The 26,567-nt window shown below is 41.0% G+C and overlaps 1 protein-coding gene across 2 annotated transcripts; it reads right to left on the bottom strand.

Moving 5' to 3' along the window:
- Positions 1-3,243: 3,243 nt before the first annotated feature.
- LOC141229249 (uncharacterized) lies at positions 3,244-23,741 on the bottom strand. Of its 2 annotated transcripts, none has more exons than XM_073667437.1 (7): positions 23,680-23,741; positions 9,397-9,536; positions 9,163-9,267; positions 8,956-9,079; positions 8,775-8,872; positions 8,486-8,576; positions 3,244-5,106 (listed from the first exon to the last, which is right to left on the bottom strand). In XM_073667437.1, exons 2-7 carry the CDS (start codon positions 9,466-9,468, stop codon positions 3,332-3,334), a joined length of 2,265 nt encoding a protein of 754 aa, XP_073523538.1. In that variant the 5' UTR covers positions 9,469-9,536; positions 23,680-23,741; the 3' UTR covers positions 3,244-3,331. The 2 variants fall into 2 exon arrangements, with proteins under 2 accessions (XP_073523538.1, XP_073523539.1); XM_073667438.1 differs by lacking the exon at positions 23,680-23,741 and adding an exon at positions 22,424-22,641.
- Positions 23,742-26,567: the final 2,826 nt, after the last annotated feature.

A 26,567-nucleotide genomic window follows, 5' to 3' on the forward strand; every position in this document is an offset into this window, starting at 1 on the left:
TGAAAAAAAATTCTTTCCAAATCAGACAATGTGATTTTCAGGATTTGTTTTCTCATTTTGTCTCTTATAGTTGAGGTCGACCTATGATGTCAATTACAGGCCTCTCTCATCTTTTTAAGTGGGAGAACTTGCACAATTGGTGGCTGACTAAATACTTTCTTGCCCCACTGTATTATATGGCAGCGCAATTGTAACATTTGGGTGGGTGTCATAGCGCTGCAAACCCAAATAGTATTAAGCGGTTAATTACTTCAGGAACATCTTGGAATATTCCTATTCATATAGTGGAACTGAATGACCTCGCACACAAGAAATCAATATACCCTACACTTGCTCTACTCTACGAGGTCTGGGATAGGGGTAAAGATATAATGGAAATAGGAGACAGCAATGAATCTACATCTATATGCTTTAATTATAAATATGAAGAGTTCTATAAATTAGAGGGATTCCGAAGTTGGGTGGATAAAGAAATTTATACAATATAAAACATATATAACATACAGTACAGACCAAAAGTTTGGACACACCTTCTCATTTAAAGATTTTTCTGTATTTTCAGGACTATGAAAATTATACATTCACACTGAAGGCATCAAAACTATGAATTAACACATGTGGAATTATATACTTAACAAAAAAGTGTGAAACAACTGAAAATATGTCTTATATTCTAGGTTCTTCAAAGTAGCCACCTTTTGCTTTGATGACTGCTTTGCACACTCTTGGCATTCTCTTGATGAGCTTCAAGAGGTAGTCACCGGAAATGGTTTTCACTTCACAGGTGTGCCCTGACAGGTTTAATAAGTGGGATTTCTTGCCTTATAAATGGGGTTGGGACCATCAGTTGTTTTGTGCAGAAGTCTGGTGGATACACAGCTGATAGTCCTACCGAATAGACTGTTAGAATTTGTATTATGGCAAGAAAAAAGCAGCTAAGTAAAGAAAAACGAGTGGCCATCATTACTTTAAGAAATGAAGGTCAGTCAGTCGGAAAAATTGGGCAAACTTTGAAAGTGTCCCCAAGTGCAGCTGCAAAAACCATCAAGCGCTACAAAGAAACTGGCTCACATGAGGACCGTCCCAGGAAAGGAAGACCAAGACTCACCTCTGCTTCTGAGGATAAGTTTATCTAAATCACCAGCCTCAGAAATCACAGGTTAACAGCAGCTCAGATTAGAGATCAGGTCAATGCCACACAGAGTTCTAGCAGCAGACACATCTCTACAACAACTGTTAAGAGGAGACTTTGTGCAGCAGGCATTCATGGTAAAATAGCTGCTAGGAAACCACTGCTAAGGACAGGCAACAAGCAGAAGAGACTTGTTTGGGCTAAAGAACACAAGGAATGGACATCAGACCAGTGGAAAACTGTGCTTTGGTCTGATGAGTCCAAATTTGAGATCTTTGGTTCCAACCACGGTGTCTTTGTGCGATGCAGAAAAGGTGAACGGATGGAATCTACATGCCTGGTTCCCACCGTGAAGCATGGAGGAGGAGGTGTGATGGTGCTTTGCTGGTGACACTGTTGGGGATTTATTCAAAATTGAAGGCATACTGAACCAGCATGGCTACCACAGCATCTTACAGCGGCATGCTATTCCATCCGTTTTGCGTTTAGTTGGACCATCATTAATTTTTCAACAGGACAATGACCCCAAACACACCTCCAGGCTGTGTAAGGGCTATTTGACCAAGAAGGAGAGTGATGGGGGGCTACGCCAGATGACCTGGTCTCCACAGTCACCAGACCTGAACCAAATCAAGATGGTTTGGGGTGAGCTGGACCGCAGAGTGAAGGCAAAAGGGCCAACAAGTGCTAAGCATCTCTGGGAACTCCTTCAAGATTGTTGGAAGACCATTTCCGGTGACTACCTCTTGAAGCTCATCAAGAGAATGCCAAGAGTGTGCAAAGCTGTCACCAAAGCAAAAGGTGGCTACTTTGAAGAACCTAGAATATAAGACATATTTTCAGTTGTTTCACACTCTTTTGTTAAGTATCTAATTCCACATGTGGTAATTCATAGTTTTGATGCCTTCAGTGTGAATGTACAATTGTCATAGTTATGAAAAAACAGAAAAATCTTTTAATGAGAAGGTGTGTCCAAACTTTTGGTCTGTACTGTATATACGATATAAAACATTGTCTGAAGGGATACTTAAGTCCTTTGATCAATTAAAGGGGGAGTTTGGGTTGACAAATAAACAATTGTATAAATATCTACAGTTTCGGCATTCATTTAATGCACAATCAAGATGGACTCCCTTTTGGGTAGAAAATAATACTTTTGTTAAGCTGGTATTAGAGAAGGGAAATACTAAGGGTCGTATTTCTGATATTTACTGAGTCCTTCTTGATAATTATTTAAAAATATTTCCTTCTCCAGCTAGACAAAAATGGATGGAAGATATAGGTCCAATTTCTGAGGATCAATGGAGAGCGGTATTAGAACTGGTACCCCAATTATCTTTACATGAGGGGCAGAGATTTTCCCAGATCATATTAATACACAGGAAATATAAGACGCCTAGATTCCTATGTAACATAGGATACCGGACTGATGCTGAATGTCCAAGATGTAACATGGATGCTGCGGGCCTATTACATACGCTATGGGAATGCCGGGAGATAGGTAAATACTGGAAAGGAGTTCTGTCTATTATAAAGAGGGTATATAAAATAGATATTCAACCAGACCCAAAAAATGCCTATTAGGTATATTAGAGGATGATATGGAATTTGACCCAATTTCAATAGGGATTTCACGTATTTTATTTAAAACTAGGAAACATATTGCATCCAAATGGATTAACCCCTCACCTCCAGAAATTAGTGAATGCAAAAATAAGGTAAATAATATTATCAGATTACAAAAAGGGGTATATAAAAAACAAAACTGAATGAATAAATTAGAGAAAATATGGGGCTTATGGTTGGATACACCTGGAATGCCATCAAGGGGGTTATTGTTGGAGAGACATTGACTTATGGGAGAAGGGGGGTATTGGTGAGGTCTAATGTTTCATTGTAATGTTAAGGAATTCCAATATACATGTGGTATGGGTAATATAGCACACCTATATGTGTATAGGATTATAATGTTTATTACAATATTAAGGTTATATAAAAGATATCAAGAATGTGGAATGTTAATTGTAAGAAATAGTAACTGAAAGTTATCAGACGGTAATGGGCAAGCTGAAAGGATATATAGGAGAGATGCATGTATGTGATCCCTATGGTATGTTATTTTATTATTTCTATGTACTGATTTCTTGTTTTGTAAAAAAAAAAAAACTAATGAAAAAATCTCAATAAAAATTTCTTGCATTAAAAAAAAGAAGAATAGGAAAAAGGCTTCTCCCCTGTGTGAGTTCTCTGGTGCTTAATCAAAGCTGATTTCTGGTTAAAACATTTCCCACATTCTGAACATGAAAAAGGCTTCTCCCCTGTGTGAGTTCTTTGATGTGTAACAAGAGATGATTTGTCTGTAAAATACTTTCTACATTCTGAACATGAAAAAGGCTTCTCCCCTGTGTGGGTTCTCTGGTGTTTAGTAAGATGTGATTTATGGTTAAAACATTTCCCACATTCTGAACATGAAAAAGGCTTCTCCCCTGTGTGAGTTCTCTGATGTGTAACAAGAGATGATTTGTCTGTAAAACACTTTCTACATTCTGAACATGAAAAAGGCTTCTCCCCTGTGTGGGTTCTCTGGTGTTTATTAAGATGTGATTTATGATTAAAACATTTCCCACATTCTGAACATAAAAAAGGCTTCTCCCCTGTGTGGGTTCTCTGGTGCGCAACCAAAACTGATTTTTGGTTAAAACATTTCCCACATTCTGAACAGGAAAAGGGCTTCTCCCCTGTGTGGGTTCTCTTGTGACTATCAAGAATCATTTTACGATTAAAACATTTCCCACATTCTGAACAGGAAAAGGGCTTCTCCCCTGTGTGGGTTCTCTGGTGCTTAATCAAACCTGATTTCCTTGTAAAACATTTCCCACATTTTGAACAGGAAAAGGGCTTCTCCCCTGTGTGGGTTCTCTTGTGACTTTCAAGAATCATTCTATGATTAAAACATTTCCCACATTCTGAACAAGAAAAAGGCCTCTCCCCTGTGTGAGTTCTCTTGTGTCTATCAAGAATCATTTTACGATTAAAACATTTCCCACATTCTGAACAGGAAAAGGGCTTTTCCCCTGTGTGGGTTCTCTGGTGGCTATCAAGATGCGCTTTCCGGTTAAAACATTTCCCACATTCTGAACATGAAAAAGGCTTCTCCCCTATGTGGGTTCTCTGGTGGTTTTTAAGATACGCTTTCTGGTTAAAACATTTCTCACATTCTGAACATGAAAAAGGCTTCTTCCCTGTGTGGGTTCTGTGGTGCTTAACTAAAGCTGATTTCTGGTAAAAACATTTCCCACATTCTGAACAGGAAAAGGGCTTCTCCCCTGTGTGGGTTCTCTGGTGGCTATCAAGATGCGCTTTCTGGTTAAAACATTTCTCACATTCTGAACATGAAAAAGGCTTCTTCCCTATGTGGGTTCTCTGGTGGTTAACCAAAGCTGATTTCTGGTTAAAACATTTCCCACATTCTGAACAGGAAAAGGGCTTTTCCCCTGTGTGAATTCTCTGGTGGTTATCAAGATGCGCTTTCCGTTTAAAACATTTCCCACATTCTGAACATGAAAAAGGCTTCCCTCCTGTGTGGGTTCTCTGGTGATCAACAAAAACTGATTTCTGGTTAAAACATTTTCCACATTTGGAACAAAACAATCTATTGTCCGCTGTGTGTATTTTTTGATGTTTAAGAATAGACTTTTCAAGGGTAAAACTATTTCCATTTTCTGAACGTGAAAAAGATTTCTTTGCTTTAGGAGCAGTTCGTTTATTAATGCTTATTTTATTTTGATTTTCCTTAGTAGTCGGTAATGAATCAGAAGATAGGACCTGTTTCATAGGATCAGATGATTGATGTTTGCTGTGAAGGGATGATGGTATATCTGGAGTAATGGCATTCACTTCAATTGTATCTTGTGGGATCTCAAGATCGTCAGATTTAAAAATCTCCTGTTCATCTGATCTCCTGGTACAGTCATCTACCAAGAAAAAAAACACAATTATTAATTTTGAATAAAATGTCCCTGAAATTTATATTTTTGAAGATTTCTACTTAAAATGTCTAAACAAACACATCCCTGGGCTACATGCTAATCCAGGGAAATGAAGAGATATATGCTCAAGTTTAAAAATCTATTTTATTAGACACAAATCTAAAAAATAGAGGAATATTTAAAATATTTTCAATATTCCTCTATTTTTTCGATTTGTGTCTAATAAAATTGATTTTTAAACTTGAGCATATATATCTTCATTTTCCTGGAATAGCATGTAGCCCAGAGATGTGTTTGTTTAGATTGATTTAGAAGTGGTATGCAATCTTTATTTATTTTTCTATGGGATTCTTGTGATAATTGTACTTAAAATGCCTGTAGGAATGGCAAGTTATTGACAGAATGACAGTTCACAGTCTAATAGAAAACCTCATAGGATGAACCAGTAGAGCGTGGTGTCCAACTGTTTGTTCATTCTGCCTCCAAAATATGGAATAAGAGGCCATCAAAAAATGTTATGTAGGCAAAAATGACACCAATAAAAACTTCTACTCATCTCACAAAAAACAAGTCCCCACTCAAGTCCATCATCTGTCAATGGATAAACAGAGGTTTCCACATTATTAGTGGCTCAAAGGCTCTTGAGAATCAACATGGCTTCCATAAACCAATCCAGCAATATCCGCTCTCCCAAAGTCAGATCTCCCCCTCGCTTCTGAGCCTTGCAGTGCGCCCAAACCACATTTAGCATCCATGTATTTGGCATTACTATAGTGAGAAGAACCCACTTAATTGATGGTGTGTGTCTCCTGGAGCACAATCTGGACACTATGTGTTGGGTAATAAAATGGCATATTTGCAATTTTCACTCTCCATCCTCCACCGTGTGCTAATTTTTGGAAAGTGACTGTGAAGTCATAATAGTCACTTCTCCTATAGATTAATTCACTGAGGGTTATAATTTCCAAAATGGAGTCACTTTATGGGGATTTCTACTGCTCTGGTTTTCTGCCATTTTGTTATATTAGGGCTTCTGCAAAAGGTGTGTACCATCTCCTCTGGGACATCTACTTCTCCTCCTGCTTCGACTTGTGTGACGTCTCCTTCTGTCACCAGGAGAAGCCTTATTCATTCCGCAGGCGGCACTTGTGATGGAAGAGACGTTAGAACCAGAAGCTCTGGGTGGTGCAGGCTCTGCACTGCCACTAAGATTAGGGAGCCTGGGACCAGTAGTACCATCCAGTCTGGCAGTATGGGTGTGTGTGCTGTCCAGCTGAAGTAATCTGCTCCCTGCTTCAGCCATTTGGAAAGCACCGCACCCTACTAAAGCTCGGAGCATATTGCCGGGAGCTGCCAGATACAGCCTTGTTCTCCTCTGGTTCAGTCCTCTGTGCACAGCTCCCGGCTTGTGTATTTGTTTCCTGTTGTGACCTCGGCCCGTTTACTGACTACTCTTGTGTCTTCTGATTTAGTATTTTCTCTGTCCTCCTGGTTCTGACCCGGCTATCTGACTATTCTTCTTCCTATCTCTCTCCACAGAACAGCAGGTAACACCGTGGCCCAAGCCTAGGGATCTCTGTGTTAGTCCAGATCCATGTAGAGGGGTTAAAGGGTGATGAGCAAAGTAATTTTTGAAATCTATAAATGGGTTAGATAAGGCAAGCCTGTTCGTGGTGGCCATCTTTCGAGCTTCCAGGTGACCATAAACAGTGCCCCCAATACATTGTGTCTGGGAACTATTCCAGCAAAATCTGCATTTCTAATAGCTAAATGTCGCTCCTTCCCTTCTTAACCTGCCATGTGCCCAGACAGTAGTGTACAACCATATATAGGGTATTGTCACATTCAAAAGAAGTTGAAAAATAATTTGTAAGGTCCATTTGTTTCCTATTATCCTTTGTGAAGAATTTCAAAGTTATCACCACGTAAAGTGACAAACGTCAGATTTGAAAAATGGCCCTGATTAGGAACAGAAAACTGGGTGCCTGAAGAGGTTAAATCAGAGGATTACTGAAGTCAAAAACTGTGACTATACACAATAAAACATCGACTGAAATGATCAAACTCAACAGTCTTCATCAGTAATAAATGAGTAACTAGTGGTGAAACCTCTCTGGGGTAATTAGAGTATGGGGCTCTGTGGCTCTTGGCAATCTAAACTATCGTAAGGGACAATATTTTCTGTCAGATGAGTGTCAAGAAGAAATATTAGACGTTCAAAGAGAACTTTTTATAATACTGCAGAGCTGAGGTGTCTTAAATTTAGATCTCGAGCATTTGGAAGAGGCAATGGAGACCTTCTTTTTGAAAGACTACCAGGGAGTTACAGCGTCACATAAGTGAGGAAGGCCGATCCAACCACAATGAAACTGTCATACAGAATGAACTTGTAAAAAAAGAAAGAATATAAAAACATGTAACATCCCCAACTACTACATATGCATGAAGGGAGAAATCCAACACTAAACTGGAGTCACACTCATTTATGTTGGACCTTTGGAGCTACTATGAGTCCTGAGCAGAAGAGTAGAGAAAGTATTATCGCCCCCATTTCAGGAGAGATTGTGCAGTAATCTGAATTTCTTAGGATCGAAAACATAATGGAATTTATGACGTGGAGTGACTCCATGAAACCAGGGCTGGAGCCAACACATCTCCTGCAGGCGTGAATAAATGTATATTACAGCCATCAGCCACCCACAGCTTAGAGATATATCATGGCACAGGTGTAATGTTTTTTATGTAGTTTATCACAATCCTGTTTGAAGTTAGTTGGTTTTAAAAGATATTGAAAAATCAGGATAAAGGGAAACTCTGTTGTTATTGTACAGAAATTCACACTTGGCCTCACTGCACATTTAATGTTGTCGATCAAAAAAGTCTGGAAAGACTGGACCTGGTCTTGTAGGGACCATATGAGAACATTCAGCAGCACAGAAGGGAGAGAAGGTAGATTCATCCAATAAGATATCAGGGATCTAGGAAGCCAACACCATCATTACCCTCCGCTTTCTCTTACAGGCCAATCAAAATATTTTTCTTCAAGTGATTTTCTCACTTGTCAGCACATTCTACGTACACTGTCATTTGGCTTTGTAGTTTACAGACCTGGGCAGGTAACGGTCAGCGTCTCCTAATCCCAGGGGGTAGGTGGATCCTCCAGGTTGTAAGTTCTATAGAAAAGGGCTTTCACAATTTCCCAAAGTAAATTGAACATTTTCGGACGGAGGAGAATGTTGTGGTCTAGTGGCAAAATGGTGATCGCACGATTGCTATACGGCCAGACTACACCACCGATAAAGCAGCCACAGCCGGTGACAGAGAAGAATCTGTGACTTCTCTGCATTTAGTGGTTACTACTCACCTGGGTAGTCATATGTAGGAATCTCCTCCTTACACCACTCATCACCCCTCACATATGTCTCTGTAGTATTAATATGGGTCAGATCTTCACCCTGAAACAAATTTTGTAAAAGTCACAGACAGATGGAGAAGTCCCATCTATGATCAGCTCTAATCCTGCCATCTCCACCGTTCTCATTACACAAGTATAAAACATATAATACTGGTGGATAAAACAAGACTGAGCACAAGACCTTCACAGCCGTCTACACATCATAGGGGAGATCTCATGACACCTTCTCTCCATCTACCTGATGATCCTGAGGAACATTGGGATCTTCTTGTTTACAGTCCTGTGGAAGAAGAGGATGGGGACATCTCTCTGGTGTTGTCCTCTTACTGGATATATCTGGAGGAAACACATACAGGGGCTGAATTCATTCTTTACATACAGATAATTATAGGTTGTGTGTATTTAGTCCTGTCTATTACCTGGTGATGTGAGGGGCTTGGGAACCTCCATCATGAAGTCCCTGTACAGATCTTTGTGTCCTTCTAAATACTCCCACTCCTCCATGGAGAAATAGACGGCAACATCCTGACATCTTATAGGAACCTGACACATACAATGATACCGTCATCCCCCCGATCCCTCCATAGCGTTACTGTATAATGTCCCAGAATTCCCAGCAGTGTCACCTCTCCAGTCAGAAGCTCAATCATCTTGTAGGCAAGTTCTAGGATCTTCTGGTCATTGATGTCCTCATGTATCAGGAGGTAAGGTGGAGGCCCCGTGATTAATCGCTGGTTATGGAGAGAAACATTAATAAATCTCACTACAGACATTTCCAGAGTCCTCACCTCTCCAGTTCTGTCCGTCTGTTATTCCTATAGATAAGATTGATGTAATGTGACGTCATCAGAATCTCTCACCTCTCCAGTAATCCGGAAGAGGATCTCTAGGGTGAGGTGGAATATCCTCTCCGCCATCTTTTCCCTGTCCATATCAGGTAAATCAGGAAAATTTTGTTATATAGAAGATCTGAACTGAGAGGATCCGGTATTGTAGAGACCTGAATGAGAAGATAAGCCGATGGAACATCATAAAAATCCTGTGCTATTGGAGATAACGAGGGGAAACATATAAGGAGATTTATTATTTGACAGTATTTCGTTTTTTCTTTACATCTAGTAATAAAACCTATATATTTAAGGCCACAGACAACAAGCAGTTTCTTCCTCGGAGTCTGCAGCTGAATACGTTTCTCATAGACTCACCGTCAGGGAAATATTGAGAAAATATTAACAATTTCTCCCAAACCCCTCTTCTCTCTCACCTCTTCCTTATCCACCATTTGGACCAAACCAACTGTTTCCATGCAATTTAACACACACAGCAGAAGTCACTTGTAGACAAATGCAGCACAAAAGGTGCTACTGACCCACTTAACATAGGAATGCATCTCCCCATAGCACAGACCTGGGATAGGTTGACACCTTCCAGCAGGGGCAGAGATTGAAGGAAAACTAATTTAGGCTTCAAAGGGGTTTAACACAAACTTCAGGATGTCCGGAGCTGATACGAAATATGAAATACTGTAAGTTCTATAACTCCGCTAATAATGGGACCCATGTTTTTAGTGGCAGGGTCAGCCAAGGAACAATATGCTTATTTTATCGTAGCTGTGAGTCCCTCCAGGTAGCTGGGGTGCAAAAGTAACAAAATAACAGACAACTATGTCATGTGTGGTCTCTAAAGGAAGGTAAATTCATAACGGAAAAAATGGTAGAGCCAGCCCCCTTAATGTCATCCCAGGTGCTGTGTGGGCAGGTCTCCCCTTAGACATAAAAGAATCCAAGGAGGATGGATGAGTATTCATTGCCAGGGGGGTATAGAGACTATAATAAACGGATCTTGTTCGATAACAGTCAAATCAATAAGTGGGGCGCCCCCCTCCAGCTAAACGGAATTGTCTCTGCGATCTATTACGTAAGTCTTCTTTAATCCTGTTTATATTGTGTAACTGTATATTCTGTACTGTATTGTCCCCTTTGTAAAATCCTTGTATATTTTTCATAACACTGCCTTCCTTTTGGATTAAATATAAAATGTAATAGTCCTGTTTCTTTTGCTCTGTAATCGTTCCCTCCCCCGAAGCCATATACCCTACCAGAACGCAGGCGTCCGACCAGGCCTGTATTATATTTCAAATCTGGACGGTGGTGGCAGCGAACAATAATAATTGGGTTATCGTGAAGCTGACAGTGACCGTACGGGGGCATATACACATATCCCCACAGAGTGACGACAACGGTGAGAGATTATGTAATCTCCCCGGTGTCATCTCTTTGTGAGTTCATGACACCTTCCATAACGCTAATTCTCGTCCCATTTTCCGACAATGGAATTGGAATTAGCAATACTGCAGGAGATATTCATTACAAGTGACATGAGAAATAACTACGTCATGATGAGGCAACATCTTCTACTACGGATCTAAAACCATATTTGGCCAGAGTCCGTCACTGACTACTGCACCACTGGCCATCTATATGAATGTTTCCCGTCTTCCCCGGACTGTAATCTTCTATCAAGTTAGATCTCATGTCTGATTCACACACAGAAGTGTGAGGCTTTTATAAAAGCTGTTTTGTTTGCACAAACACCGTGGACAGAAATGATTTGATACTAAAGTCTACATGTACAGTGTATTATGGGGTTTACTTCTGGCCTTAGGCTTTCCTATATTACAAGAAAAAAAAAACAGAAAAAAGCAGATATTAAAAAGTTTCAAAAGAAAACTGTCACCAACAATTCTTGTAGAAAAAAAAACATGCAAAAAGCAGAAGACACATTGTCATTTTTTAACATGTTAAACATTTGTGTTTGTTCTTATATGAATTCTTTTGAGCACCAGAACATAGATGTACACCACAGGGATGGCATGGGTGCGGCTGCAATAAAATCCCTGGCAGTTTAACCACTTGCTCCTGCAAAAAGCAAACATGGCATCTAAGAAGGTTTGACAGAGTTCGGCTGAATGACCTTCCTCCCCCAAGTACTCAATAGTATGGGGCTGCCTAGTTACTATGATACTTAAATGCCTAATAATGGTGTTTGGGCCTGCAATGTACGAAAGTCTATTAGGCCGGGCCAGAGGCAGCATTCAATAAGTTACCTTTTAACGCCCCCAGACACATTAGACTAAAGCTGCATGAAAGCACTGATTTCGGGGGGTTTGGTTGACTATATAATGTATTTGGGGGCCTCCCAACAGATAATGTCAGGGCAGAGAAGGATCTGTGATCCTGAATTTCAGAGGCTAAAATGTTTGTTCTTCCTGTAGATAATCCTCCGCTAGAGGAGTCTGGAGGCGACTCTCTCATACAGACCACAGAAAAGCTGGAATATTTGTGTGTATGGGGGAGTCGGGAGAGATAACCGTCTGCCAAATGACCGATCAGCCAACACTTATCTCATGTGTATGGGGACGTTACTATTGCACAGGTAGTGATAATACACGGCACTACAGTAGTACAGTGCATCACCGGAGCGATCAGAGGCTTCTGTGTTGTATGATCGCACTAAGGAGAGCTGTTTAAAAAAAGTTTATAAAAAAGGTTTAAAAAAAGTTTTAAAGTGAAAATATCACAGTTTTAGCAAAAATAAATATTCATCACTATAGGGAAAACATGCATATAATGGTAAAATGGAGAGGGAGGTCAGCTCACTGTTTATTCAATGCACTTTGTCTGAAGATCACCGCATGGAGCCGCCCTGGTCAGGGACATTTCAAGGTTCAAGTAGAGCAAGGAGGAGAGATGGATTCTCCAGCATTGTCTATATTGTTAAAACCTCACATTAAGGCTGTGTGCCCACGATGCGTTTTTCAAGCGTTTATGCTGCGGAATTTCCGCAGCGTAAACGCTTGGGAAACACTTGGTAAACCTTCCCCCATGGTCTCCAATGCAAATCCGCACTTTCAATGCCCATGCTGCGTATTTTTCCGCAGCGTTTATGCTGCGCTCAAAAATACGCAGCATGTCCATTAATTTTGCGGACACGCAGCGTAATCGCCGCCATTGACTTGCATTAGAACGCGCCAATACCGCAAGACTGCATCTGTACTTGCGTAATTGACGCGTTCTAATGTGCGGATGGTACCCAGGCCTGGAGGATAGAAGACTCTCCTCCAGACTCAGGTACCATAGAATCTGTAAATAAAAGAATTTAATACAAAAAATAAAGATTATACTCACCTTCCGATGTCATCCCGGTGTTTTGTCCACGCCGTCCGGTCTCTTGCAATGCTTGCGCTGTTGTGAAGGACCTGCCATGACGTCACTGAGTCATGTGACCCATCACATGACTCAATGATGTCACCGCAGGTCCTTCACAACAGCGCAAGCATTGCAAGAGACCGGACGCAGCAGAGATGACACCAGGAAGACATCGGAAGGTGAGTATAATCTTTTTTTTTTATTTTTTACCATTCTTATTCTTTTTTTTTAACTATTACTTGGTCACAATATATAAATCCATGTCGGTTGCAGGGATTTATATAGTGTGACCAACTTGTCAAGCACTTTCCAAGAGATGCTCAAAATCGCTTGGAAAACTGCTTGAAAAAACGCATGCGAAAACGCTGAAAAAATGCTTCTCTCTGGCAGAAAAAAAGCATGTAAATCTGCATGCGTTTTTTTCTGCCAGAGAGAGGCAAAAACGCTCTGGATCAAATCTGCTACGTGGGCACATAGCCTTATTGTGAGTTCATAAAACTGTTGTGATGGCATACCACCAAGTGCCCGCATAGGAAACCAATGCTTATTCCTGATTTGTAACATGCGAGTCTCTGTGATACTTTTATATCCTTCCCTTTCCTGGGTGTCCATTGATTACTGAGCACTTCTCAGACAATTTAACCCTGTATTGTATGGAAGTAAAAGAGAATACACAAATACAACTCACGCATGAGACATTCAATAAAATCACTGGAAATCAAAAACAAATACAATTAATTGCACTGTAATATTAATCCGGTCTGATGTCCATTCCCTGTGGGGCTCTAGTTTGTAATCTAAATATCCAATATGACTTTCTATTTAAGATTTTTCTTTTCATATCTCCACCTCTTAATGGTTTATAAACCTTTTCTATTCCTAATATCTGAAGGATCTGATATCCCCTTTATGTTTTTGTGAAAAGTGTCTTGAAACCACAGACAGGTTTAATGTTGTGGGATTGATTGCGTCAGATAAATGTCTTCTAATACATGTTTATAGCGGATCTGACGTCCATCCCACATATTGTAGTTAACTCTCTATACACTCTATTTAGTAGATGACCCCTATAGTGTTACAACTGATGAAATTGTGTATTGCAAATTGTAGTCCTGTTAGGTTTTCTTCAAATGTGTTGGTTTTATTAACCACTTCGCACCAGAGCCTGTTTTTGCCTTCGTGACCAGGCCAATTTTTTCAATTCTGACCACTGTCAATTTATGAAGTAATTACTCTGGAACGCTTCAACGGATCCCCCTGATTCTGAGATTGTTTTTTCGTGACATATTGTACTTCAGCATAGTGGTAAAATTTCTTCGATATCACTTGCGTTTATTTGTGAAAAAATCAGAAATTTGGTGAAAATTTTGAACATTTTGCAATTTTCAAACTTTGAATTTTCATGCCCTTAAATCAGAGAGATATGTCACACAAAATAGTTAATAAATAACATTTCCCACATGTTTACTTTACATCAGCACAATTTTGGAACCAAAATTTTTTTTGTTACGGAGCTATAAGGGTTAAAAGTTGACCAGCGATTTCTCATTTTTCCAACAAAATTTACAAAAACATTTTTTTAGGGACCACATCATATTTGAAGTCACTTTGAGGGGTCTTTATGACTGAAAATACCCAAAAGTGACATCATTCTAAAAACTGCACCCCTCAAGGTGCTCAAAACCACATTCAATAACTTTATTAAACCCTTCAGGTGCTTCACAGGAATTTTTGGAATGTGGAAGAAAAAAATTAACATTTAACTTTTTTCACAAAAATGTTACTTTAGACCCAATTTTTTTTATTTTCACAGGGGTAACAGGAAAAAATGGACCCCAAAATTTTTTGTGCAATTTCTCTTGAGCGGGATGATACCCCATATGTGAGGGAAAACCACTGTTTGGGCGCACGGCAGGGTTCGGAAGGGAAGGAGCGCCATTTGAATGTAAAATTTGTTTGAATAATTAGAGGACGCCATGTTGCATTTGGGGAGCCCCTGATGTTCCTAAACAGTGGAAACCCCCCACAAGTGACACCATTTTGGAAACTAGACCCCTTAGGGAACTTATCTAGATGTGTGGTGAGCACCTTGAACCCCAAGGTGCTTCACAGAAGTTTATAATATTGAGCTGTAAAAATAAAATTTTCACATTTTTCCCACAAAAACGTTTTTCATCCGTTAATTTTGCATTATCATAAGGGTAATAGTATAAATTGCACCATGAAGTTTGTTGTGCAATTTCTCCTGAACACGCTGATACCCCATATGTGGAGGCAAACCACTGTTTGGGCGCACGGCAGGGTTCGAAAGGGAAGGAGCGCCATTTGACTTTTTGAATGTAAAATTTGTTTGAATAATTAGCGGACGCCATGTTGCATTTGGGGGGCCCCTAATGTGCCTAAACAGTGGAAACCCCCCACAAGTGACATCATTTTGGAAACTAGACCCCTTAGGGAACTTATCTAGATGTGTGGTGAGCACCTTGCACCCCCAGGTGCTTCACAGAAGTTTATAATATTGAGCCATAAAAATAAAATTTTCACATTTTTCCCACAAAAAATGTTTTTCATTCCCTAATTTTGTATTATCATAAGGGTAACAGGATAAATTGCACAATGAAATTTGTTGTGCAATTTCTCCTGAGTACGCAGATACCCCATATGTGGGGGAAAACCACTGCTTTGGTGTACGGCAGGGTTCGGAAGAGAAAGGAGCGCTATGTTGGCTGGGATAGGTTGCAGACACCATGTCACATTTGGAGAGTCGCTGACATGCTGAAACTGCAGGAACCCCCACAAGTGACCCCATTTTGTAAACTACACCTCTCAAGGAATTCATCTAGGGAAGTAGTGAGTATTTTTTAATTTTTAAATTTATACCATTGGGCAGTGAAAAAAGCATAATTATATTTTTACCACAAAAAAATGTTTTACCCTCAGATTTTACATTTTCACACAGGGCAATGGGTAAAAATGGTGCCGAAATGAGTCACACAATTTCTTCTAAAAGTGGCAATACCCCATATGTGGCTGTATCGTACCGCTCAAGCATACGGCGAGATCTGGGGGGGACGGAGTGCTATTTGACATTTGGAGAACAAATTATTGTAGAATAGGCATTTGGATTTGGGAGCACAAAATTTTCTGAATTTCTTTTGGGGGGGCAAGGGCCATTTCGCTTTTCCAGAGCCTTTCTGCTACCAGTAACTTGGAAGTCCCTTATATTTTTAACAGATGACGGACCTGAGTGGGGACTAGCTTTTTTTGAGGACTGAGTTGAAGCTTTTATTGGGAACATTTTACGTAACATCCGGCGCTCTAGGCTGAGCACTTACATCGGGGTTTCCATCTAAATTTCCAAGTGATGTAATTCAGATGAAACCCCTGCAGGATCCATTCACTGTAATGAGGCAGCAGAGTTGCTCTGGACTCCGTCTGGCCTCTGTTTAGCGGTGTCCTTTTTTTCAGAAGTGCACAAAACTGTGGCCAACCGCACTTTTATGCACGCCTAAAACAAATGACACCGTGGGATCACAGGCCAGACGGCATTCACAGTGGCCTATATCTGCCTCATTACAGGGAATCTTCCGTCATGGGTTCCGTCTGAATCACGTATTTCAGAGATTTACACGGAAACTCTGGCGTAAGTGCTCAGCGCAGAGCGCAGGATAAATGTGAGCAGAGCCTTACTGCGATCTTTGGGAGACATAATAAACAAATCAGTAGCAGGTGAAGAATTGGTTTTATTTTTTTTTTTACGCCGTTCCTCGTGTGATATAACTGATTAGATTACTTTATTCTTCGGGTCGGTGCGATTACAGAGATACCAGATTTATATCGGGTTTTTATGACTGACAGCTGTCACACACTAAGAGACGCTTTTTTTTTTGCAAAATCTAGTTTTTGCATCACCATATTTTGAGAGCTATAATTTTTCCATATTTCGGCCGACAGAGTCATGTGACGACTTGTTTTTTGCGGGACGAGTTGACATTTTTATTGGTACCATTTTTGGGTACGTGACATTTTTTGATCGCTTTCTATTCCGTTTTTTGGGAGGTAAAATTAACAAAAACCAACAATTCAGGAATTGTTTTTTGAGGGTTTTTTTGTATGCCGTTCTGCATGTGGTGAAAGTGATCAGGCAGCGTTATTCTTCGGGTCGGTACGTTTACAGCGATATTACATTTACTGTATATTTTTTTTATGTTTTGGCGCTTTTACACAATAAAACAATTTTATAGATAAGCTGATAAGCCGCCATACCGCTCTTTTTTTTGCGGAACAAGATGACGTTTTCAACGGTACCATTTTTATTTCCATTTTGCTTTTTGATCGCATTTTTTTCCACTTTTTGTTTGGCGATATGAGGAAAAAGCATAGTTTTTTCCTCCATTTTTTATTTATTTTTATTACGGTGTGCACAGAAGGAGTTAATTAGTGTGACAGTTTTATAGCTCGGGTTGTTTCGGACGCGGCGATACCAAATATGTATACTTTTTTTATTTTTGCATAAATATACGGATTTATCGGTTTAATATTTTATTTATTTTAATTTATTTTGTATTTTTTTTTAACAGTTTCAAAACATTTTTTTTAAACTTTTTTTTACAGTTTTACTTAGTCCCTGTATGGGACATTAATTTTTATTTTTCTGATCGCTGATCTCATGTAATGTAATAGACATATATTACATTACATGAGATCTTCACACAGTCAGTGTGTCCTGCCAGGCTTCAGCTGCAGGCTGACACTGGCAGGACACCATATATGGTAGAGCTGGAGGCTGTCATGTGACCTCCAGCTGCCATAGCAACCCAAGGTCCTGAAAGGTATCAGGGGTCTTCGGAGAGGTAAGTATACCACCCCCTCTCCTCCTGCTGTCTTCTATATGCCGCGATCACGATAGATCGCGGCATATAGAAGGCAGCAAAGGGTTAACATCACTGGGACCTGATCCAATCAGGTCCCGATGATGTTCCCTGTCAGAGCTAACGCTCTGCACCGCTCTCGCAGCGCTTGCAGGACCCTGGGGGTCCTGAGCGCTGCGAGACCACCCACCGTTTTTAAACGTCCGCGCTGCACAGAGCCCAGGCAGCGCGGACGTTTATGTACAGTGGGCTGTCGGGAAGTGGTTAACATAGTTGCATGCTTTACAGGGTGTATGTCCACATTATATTATATATATATATATATATATATATATATTCTTTATTTTTATATAGCGCCAACATATTCCGCAGAGCTTTACATACATTATCATCGCTGTCCCCATTGGGGCTCACAATCTAAATAAAAAAAAAAACCTAACCAAGGATAACCAAGTCACATAGCGTTTGATATTTGTTTCTTGAAAATAACTAGTTGAAAGTTTTCCGCCAAGTGTAGAAGCCTTTTTGGATACAAAAATCAAACAAAATATGCAAAAGAATTTACAAAGTCTGGAGGATGGATCTCAGACATCAAAAAAACTAAGTTTGAAAGAGATATCAAAGACTACGAGTCAAATTCAATTTACACATGGAAGTGAAACAAACCAAGAGCTACTGTTCTGAAATAAAGGTCACACAATAAATTCAAAGGAAATAGAGGAGAGCGGAGGTCAGCTTCACAAATCCAAATGTGTCCATGGGTTCCTCTAATTATAATTCTCTGAGGACTTATCTGATGGATTAATTAAAGACAGATGGAACAAAAATAAATTCTCAAGTATTCCCCAAAATCCAGCACAAAACAACGGAGACAGGCGGGCAGAAAGCACAAACGTGCCGGGACATGTGCGTTCCACGCCGGAGTGCATCACGGTCTCCTATCTGCGATTGTGCATGTCCAGAAGCATGCGTTCCACACCGGAGCGCATAATGGTTTTGGATTGCATTACACCAACATAAGATTTTTCTATCTCTGAGATCAGCGTCATGGGAGACTAAAAACAAGTATTGCACATCCTCCCATCATGCAATAGGCAAGTAGATCTACTTTATCACTTCATAAGATATGGGATGATGGCCCACAGTATATTCCTAAATGGTCAAATTTGACCTCTATTGCACAATTAGAGATACACAAGGATCACCACACTTGTTAATTAATAAATAGTATATGTGGAATAATTGCTAAGTAATAATTCTGATATAGAAGCTCAGATATCTCGATGAAGTACAATAATATGTGAATCCCATTCACAGGGAACTGAGTAGCAATGGGTAGAGTATACAATCTAAAAATATAATCCAGGATGGGTCTGTATTCACACAAAACAGGCATAAGAAATTTGCTCATTGAGTCCCTTAGGGGCTTGTGAATCCAGTCTAACAACCCACTTACTTTCTTTTTTGAGGATACATCTATTGTGATCACCACCTCTCACATTGGGTTTAACCATCTCAATGATACAAAAGGAGATGTCTCCAGTTTGATCTCAATGTACACTGTTCATATGTCTCGCTAATGGGGTGTCCCAACCATGGCGTATACTGCCCAAATGCCCCCCCACAATCCTCCCAGACTCCCTCTTGATCTTGCCTACATAATCTAGGGGCAGGTGTGATCATATATACTAGTCCTGAGGATTTACAGTTGGAATAATCCCACTAGAAAAAGATTTTAAGCATGGAGGAACTCAAGAAAGATTTACATGGTCTCATCCAATTAAATGGACAATGTTCTGCAAATCTAAAGAAATCGTAGATTCCTCTATCTAGCCAAGTCCCCTTGGGTGCAGGTTTTTTATAGAAATTGTCAGGGTTCCACAGTGACGACACCGGGGAGATCACACAATATCTCACCGCTGCCGTTACTCTGTCTGGATTTCGTCAGGGAGTGGCGAGCACACGATCCCGACTACCCACTACGTAGGTATTGGCAAGCGACCAGTGAGCGTATAGCATCACACCTCCAGATTCCAACGCATGGAATGTGTGTCTACGCCCCCGTACGATCACTGTCAGCTTCACGATAGCCCAATTAACCCTGGGATTTTCCGTTTTTGCATTTTCGCTTTTAGCTTCCCTTGTTCCCAGAGCCATAGCGTTTTTATTTTTAATATGGTCATGTGAGGGCTTATTTTTTGCGGGATGAGTTGTACTTTTGAACGACATTACTGGTTTTACCATATCGTGTACGGGAAAACAGGAAAAAAATCCAAATGCAATGAAATTGCAAAAAAAGTGCAATACCACAGATGTTTTTGTTTTTTTTTTACCACGTTCACTGAATGCTAAAACTGACCTGCCCTTCTTATTCTCCAGGTCATTACAAGTTCGTAGACACCAAACATGTATAGGTTCTTTTTTTTTTAAGTGGTGAAAAAAAATCCAAAGTTTGCTAAAAAAAAAAAAAAGGCACCATTTTCCAAGACTTGTAGTGTCTCCATTTTTCGGGATCTGGTGCCGGGTGAGGGTTTATTTTTTGCGCACCGAGCTGACGTTTTTATTAGTACCATTTTGGAGTAGCTCTGATGTTTTCATCGCCCGTTATTGCATTTTATTGCAATGTTGCGGCGACCAAAAAAAGTAATTCTGGCGTTTAGAATTTTTTTCTCGTTACGCCGTTTACCGTTCGGATCAATTCTTTTTTTATATTGATAGATCGGGCGATTCTGAACACGGCAATACCAAATATGTGTATGTGGGTTGTTTTTTTTTATTATTTTATTTTGATTGGGGCGAAAGGGAGGTGATTTAAACTTTTATGTTTTTTTAATATTTTTAAAAACTTTTTTTTTACACTTTTTGCTTGCGTCTATAGTCTCCATAGGAGACTAGAAGCAGCAACTGTCCGATCGCCTTTGCTACATAGAGGTGATGAGCAGATCACCTCTATGTAGCAGAAATGCTCCTGTGCTATGAGCGCCGACCACTAGGTGGCTCTCATAGTGATAATTACATGACAACCACTGGGGTCACCGATGGGCTTTAAGAATCAGCTGACATGTGCTCGGTTGAATGCAGGCTCACAGCCGGAGCCCTAACTGGACCGGGGGTGATGGCCTGGGGCGTTCTAATACGCCTCAGGCTTTCAAGGGGTTAATATAAATTGTTGCCACCGCCGTCCAGATTTGAAATATAATACAGGCCTGGGCGGACGCCTGCGTTCTGATAGCGTATGGCTTCGGGGGAGGGAACAATTACAGCAAAAAAGAAAAAGAATTATTACATTTTATATTTAATCCAAAAGGGAGGCAGTATTATGAAAAATATACAAGATTTTACAAAAGTGGACAATACAATACATAAGTAGTTACACAAAATAAACAGGATTAAAGAAGACTTACTATAATGATCGCTGAGACAATTCAATATAGGTGAAGGGGAGACACTAAGCTTGATTTGACTGTTATCGAGCAAGATCCGTTGCTATAATAAATATATACTCCCGCAATGAATACTACTCCAACCTCAGCAGATTCTTTTATGCTGAAGTGAAAGACCGGCCCACACACCCCCTGGGATGACATTACGGGGGCTGGTCTCCAGCCTTCATATCTTTATTAGATATCTGTTTTTTGAGATAACTTATTGTGGGTTGATCGTAGAGGCCCGAAAGTGATACATTTTTTTCCGTTATGATTTTACCATTCTCAAGAGACCTCACACGGTATAGCTGCAATCTGTTAATTTGGGACTTTTGCGCCACAGCCCCCCAGAGGGACCTACAGAGACAGGAAAATATCCATATCATTCCCAAGCTGACCCTGTCACTAAAAATATGGGTCCCTTCATTTTGAGAATTATGAAACTTTAGTTATTTCGAAGATTCTGCAGTCTTTGTTAAACCCCTTTTGAGCCTAAACGAGTCATTTCCTCTTTCCTTCCATCTCTGCCCCTATGCTGGAAGGTGTCAATCTATCCCAGGTCTGTGCTAAGAGGAGATGCATTTGTATGTTAAGTAGAATAGGCTACTGAACTTCTTGTACTGTTTTTTGCATACCAACAGCTGTAGTTTCAGCTCTCCTCTGGTGACAAATGGTGGATAAGGGAGGGATGAAGAGGGGTTTCAGGGACAGAGAGAAATTGTTAATACTTTCTCAATATTTCCCTGACAGTAACTATGCACTAAATGGTCCCTAATTGTCTGACCGTTTCTGAAAGTTATTGTGGGAGTAGATCCCACAGGACCCTCAGGTCCGGATCAGCCACAAGTATATCCCAGTGTTTTCTGAGGATATGAAAGATACAGTCACTCTGATTGTCGTAAGTTTTTCTTACTCGTGTTGTCCAATCTTTTTCTTGGTCTCTAGGTTAGGGATGGAGGAGTGTCTGTCTCTCCCATTTTTCTGCAAACGATGATGTGGAATCCAAAATGTACCATGAGTACCCTTTTTCCCTGAATCTGATGTTCAGGTCTATAGCCTGTATATTAAAATCTGTGACATTAGAGCAGTACCCAACCGTAAAAACTGGCCCTTGGGTATTCTTCTTTTTATGAGGATGGGGTGGTGGCTATCCCACTTCAATAGTTTATTAGTGCTTGAAGGTTTATGATAGATGAGTGTTCCTAGGGTCCCATTGCAATCCTTCTTGATTAGTACATCCAGGAAAGGCAGCTGGTAATAATTAAACTCTGATATAAATCTAAGGCCCACTCTATGGATATTGAGCTCTCTGACAAATTCAAAAGATTGCTCACTCGTCTCTGACCAGATGATAAAAATGTAGTCAATATATCTATATCATACCCCAATATATGGATGCCACCACTTATGATCATCCCTGAATATTGTAGTTTCCTCCTACCAGCTCAGGAATACTTTAGCATGTGAGGGTGCACAGTGGCTCCCCATCGCAGTACCCCTGAGATGGTGGAAGTACTTCCTGTCAAAAAGAAAGAAGTTATGAGTAATAGCGAATTTTAGAAGATCCTCCATGAAGTCATTATGTCTGCTACACTCTATTGATCTCGATTTCAAGAAATGTCTTACTCCTCTGATACCATCCTCATGCGGTATATTACTGTACAAAGCCTCGATATCTAGTAAGGCCTGCTCCCCTAAATGCATGTATACATGCTCGAGGGTCTACATGTAGGGGAGCAGGCAAAGGGAAAACCAACTCCAGAGGGATTATTCCAACTACAGGACCTCAGGCGCTACTGGGGGAACATTATACTGTGTTGGGGCTTCATACATACTGCATAAGGAGCATAATGGGGGCATTACACTGTGTGGGGGCATCATACATCCTGCATAAGGGGCATAATGGGGGCATTACACTGTGTGGGGGCATCATACATCCTGCATAAGGAGCATAATTGGGGCATTACACTGTGTGGGGGCATCATACATCCTGCATAAGGGGCATAATGGGGGCATTACACTGTGTGGTGGGCATCATACATCCTGCATAAGGGGCATAATGGGAGCATTACACTGTGTGGGGGCATCATACATACTGCATAAGGGGCATAATGGGGCATTACACTGTGGGGGGCATCATACATCCTGCATAAGGGGCATAATGGGGTCATTACACTGTGTGGGGGCATCATACATCCTGCATAAGGGGCATAATGGGGGCATTACACTGTGTGGGGGCATCATACATCCTGCATAAGGGGCATAATGGGGGCATTACACTGTGTGGGGCATCATACATCCTGCATAAGGGGCATAATGGGGGCATTACACTGTGTGGGGGGCATCATACATCCTGCATAAGGGGCATAATGGGGGCATTACGCTGTGGGGGGCATCATACATCCTGCATAAGGGGCATAATGGGGGCATTACACTGTGGGGCCAGTAAAGGGGTCCTGTACTATGAGAACAATACGTTTCCTCCCTTCCTGTCTCCATAGTTGGGTCGTATGTATCTATTACAGGAAACAGAACAAAAACCTTATGATTCTTATAAAGGGGCAACACAAGACCCCAAAAGAGTCTCCGTGCTGAAGGGGTTAATGCCCCCTGCGCCCAGTAATGGGGTCTCCACATACCTCCACCTGCAGAGCCGCCACCACATATATGGCTGCTCTGTGCGCACAGGAGCTGTGATGAGGTCACAGGAGGGGAGGAGTCAGGGGTCACATGATCAGGGGCCTCAGTGGATGCAGGACTCTGCTGTGCTGGTTGTCATGGTGCTGGATGAGCTGAAGTTTATGTGTGGGGTCAGGAGGGGTTTACAGTGTGGATGTAGCAGAGCCGCGTGTGTACGAGGTGTACGGAGCAGAGCCGCGTGTGTACGAGGCGTACGGAGCAGAGCCGTGTGTGTACGAGGTGTACGGAGCAGAGCCGCGTGTGTACGAGGTGTACGGAGCAGAGCCGCGTGTGTACGAGGTGTACGGAGCAGAGCCGCGCGTGTACGAGGTGTACGGAGCGGAGCCGCGTGTGTACGAGGTGTACGGAGCAGAGCCGCGTGTGTACGAGGTGTACGGAGCAGAGCCGTGTGTGTACGAGGTGTACGGAGCGGAGCCGCGTATGTACGAGGTGTACGGAGCAGAGCCGCGTGTGTACAAGGTGTACGGAGCGGAGCCGTGTGTACGGAGCGGAGCCGTGTGTGTACGAGGTGTACGGAGCGGAGCCGTGTGTGTACGAGGTGTACGGAACGGAGCCGCGCGTGTACGAGGTGTACGGAGCGGAGCCGTGTGTGTATGAGGCGTACGGAGCGGAGCCGCGTGTGTACGAGGTGTACGGAGCGGAGATGAGGGGCTTATTACAATTTGATTTGCACCATGACAGGTGATAGTGGGAATCGGCGTCTTTAACGTCTGAGGTTTTATTCCATAATCTCGTCCTCCCATTTGGATTCTCCAATGCACCAACAGGATTTCACAACTCTCTGAATGATATTTCTCTGATTACTTTGGGAGATTTCTTGTGATTTATCTTGATGATATAGAATTTTCTCTCCTGATTTGGATTCTCACCAGGAACATATCCGTGTAATATTTCAAAGATTGAGGGAGAATTCTTTCTTTGTTTGATGAAATTGAGAAATGTTTTTTTTCTGTTCAGGAAGTTTCATTCCCGGGTCATTTTATCGGCTGATGGGTTTGTGATGGATCCTGGGAAGGTGAAAGCCATAATAGATTGGTTCCAACCTAGTGACCTGAACGCATTGTAAGGTTTTATAGGATTCACCAACTATTATAGGAAATTCATTAGGGGTTTTTCTCAGATTGCTGGACCTCTTACTGACCTCACATGTAAGGGGGCGGATCTCAAGGTTTGGCCACCGGATGCTTTGAGGGCTTTTGAAAAATTGAAGGAGTGTTTTATGTCTGATCCTGTTCTAATCCAACCCCATCTCCAAGAACCATTCATTGTGGAGGTGGATGTTTCATGGGTCGGGGTAGAGGCCATTTTCTCTCAGGGTTCCAAAGCTCTGACCAATTTGCAGCCATGTACATTACTCTCAAGAAAATTTTCGTCTGCTGAAATAAATTATGCTGTTAAGAATTATGAGTAACTCGTTGTTAAATCAGCCTTTAACCCCTTTACCACTGAAGATAGTTTGCACATTAATGATCAGGCCAATTTTTACAATTCTGACCACTGTCACTTTATGAGGTAATACCTCTGGAACGCTTCAACTTATCCCACTGATTCTAAGATTGTTTTTTTCGTGATATATTGTACTCCATGATAGTGGTAAACTTTATTTGATATGGCTGGTGTTTAATAAATAACATTTCCCACATGTCTACTTTACATCAGCACAAATTTGGAACCAAAATTTTTATTTATTAGGAAGTTATAAGGGTTAAAAGTTAACTAGTGATTTCTAATTTTTCCAACAAAATTTACAAAACTATTTTTTTATGGACCACATCACATTTGAAGTGACTTTGAGGGGCCTTTATGACAGAAAATACCCAAAAGTGACACCATTCTAAAAACTGCACCTCTCATGGTGGTGAAAACCACATCGCAAGGGTAACAGGAAAAAAATTGAACACAAAATTGTTGTGCAATTTCTCCTGAGCATGCCGATACCCCATATGTGGAGGAAACCACTGTTTGGGCGTACGGCAGGGTTCAGAAGGGAAGGAGCGCCATTTGACTTTTTGAATGTAAAATTTGCTTGAATAATTAGCGGACGTCATGTCTCGTTTGGGAACTCCTGATGTGCCTAAACAGTGGAAACCCCTCACAAGTGATGCCATTTTGGAAACTAGATCCCTCACGGAATAGGGGGGGCAGCATCGTGTTGTGCGGTTGTTTTCCTGCAGGAGGGACTGGTGCACTTCACAAAATAAATGGCATCATGAGAAAAGAAGATTATGTGGCAATACTGAAGCAACATCTCAAGACATCAGCCAGGGAGTTAAAGCTTGGGCAGAAATGGGTCTTCCAAATTGACAATGACTCGAAGCATACTGCCAAAATGGTAACAAAGTGGCTTAAAGATAACAAAGTCAATGTTTTGGAGTGGCCATCACAAAGCCCTGATCTCAATCCTATTGAAAATTTATGGGCAAAGCTGAAAAGGCCGGTGCGAGCAAGGTGACCTACAAACCTGGATCAGTTACATAAGTTTTGTCAGGAGGAATGGGCCAGAATTCCGACCAACTATTGTGAGAAGCTTGTGGAAGGATATCCCAAATGTTTGACCCAAGTCATTCAATTTAAGGGCAATGGTACCAAATACTAATGAAATGTACTGTATGTAAACTTTTGACTGCAGTAAGTAATAAAAATGCCTTAAAACATTCTCTCTCTCTCATTATTCTGGCATTTGGCAAATATTAAAAATTATGGTAATCCTAATTGACCTAAAACGGGAAAGGTTTATTCTGATTTCATGTCAGATATTGAGAAAAACATGCATATGTGTCTTTTTATATAGTGTATGTAAACTTCTGGTTTCAACAAACTGTGTGTA

The sequence above is a fragment of the Phyllobates terribilis genome, unplaced genomic scaffold (genome assembly GCF_046119375.1).
Source record: "Phyllobates terribilis strain yellow unplaced genomic scaffold, ASM4611937v1 Scaffold_470__1_contigs__length_1423970, whole genome shotgun sequence".
In the NCBI taxonomy this organism is placed as follows: domain Eukaryota; kingdom Metazoa; phylum Chordata; class Amphibia; order Anura; family Dendrobatidae; genus Phyllobates; species Phyllobates terribilis.

What these genes read in the sequence shown, in the direction of transcription:
- LOC141229249 (XM_073667437.1), bottom strand. Translation starts at nt 9,468, where the DNA reads ATGGACAGGGAAAAGATGGCGGAGAGGATATTCCACCTCACCCTAGAG. An exon ending in TTGAGCTTCTGACTGGAGAG is followed by an intron (nt 9,080 to 9,162) that starts GTGACACTGCTG and finishes TGTATGTGTCAG; the next exon opens with GTTCCTATAAGATGTCAGGA. An exon ending in ATGTTCCTCAGGATCATCAG is followed by an intron (nt 8,577 to 8,774) that starts GTAGATGGAGAG and finishes AATTTGTTTCAG; the next exon opens with GGTGAAGATCTGACCCATAT.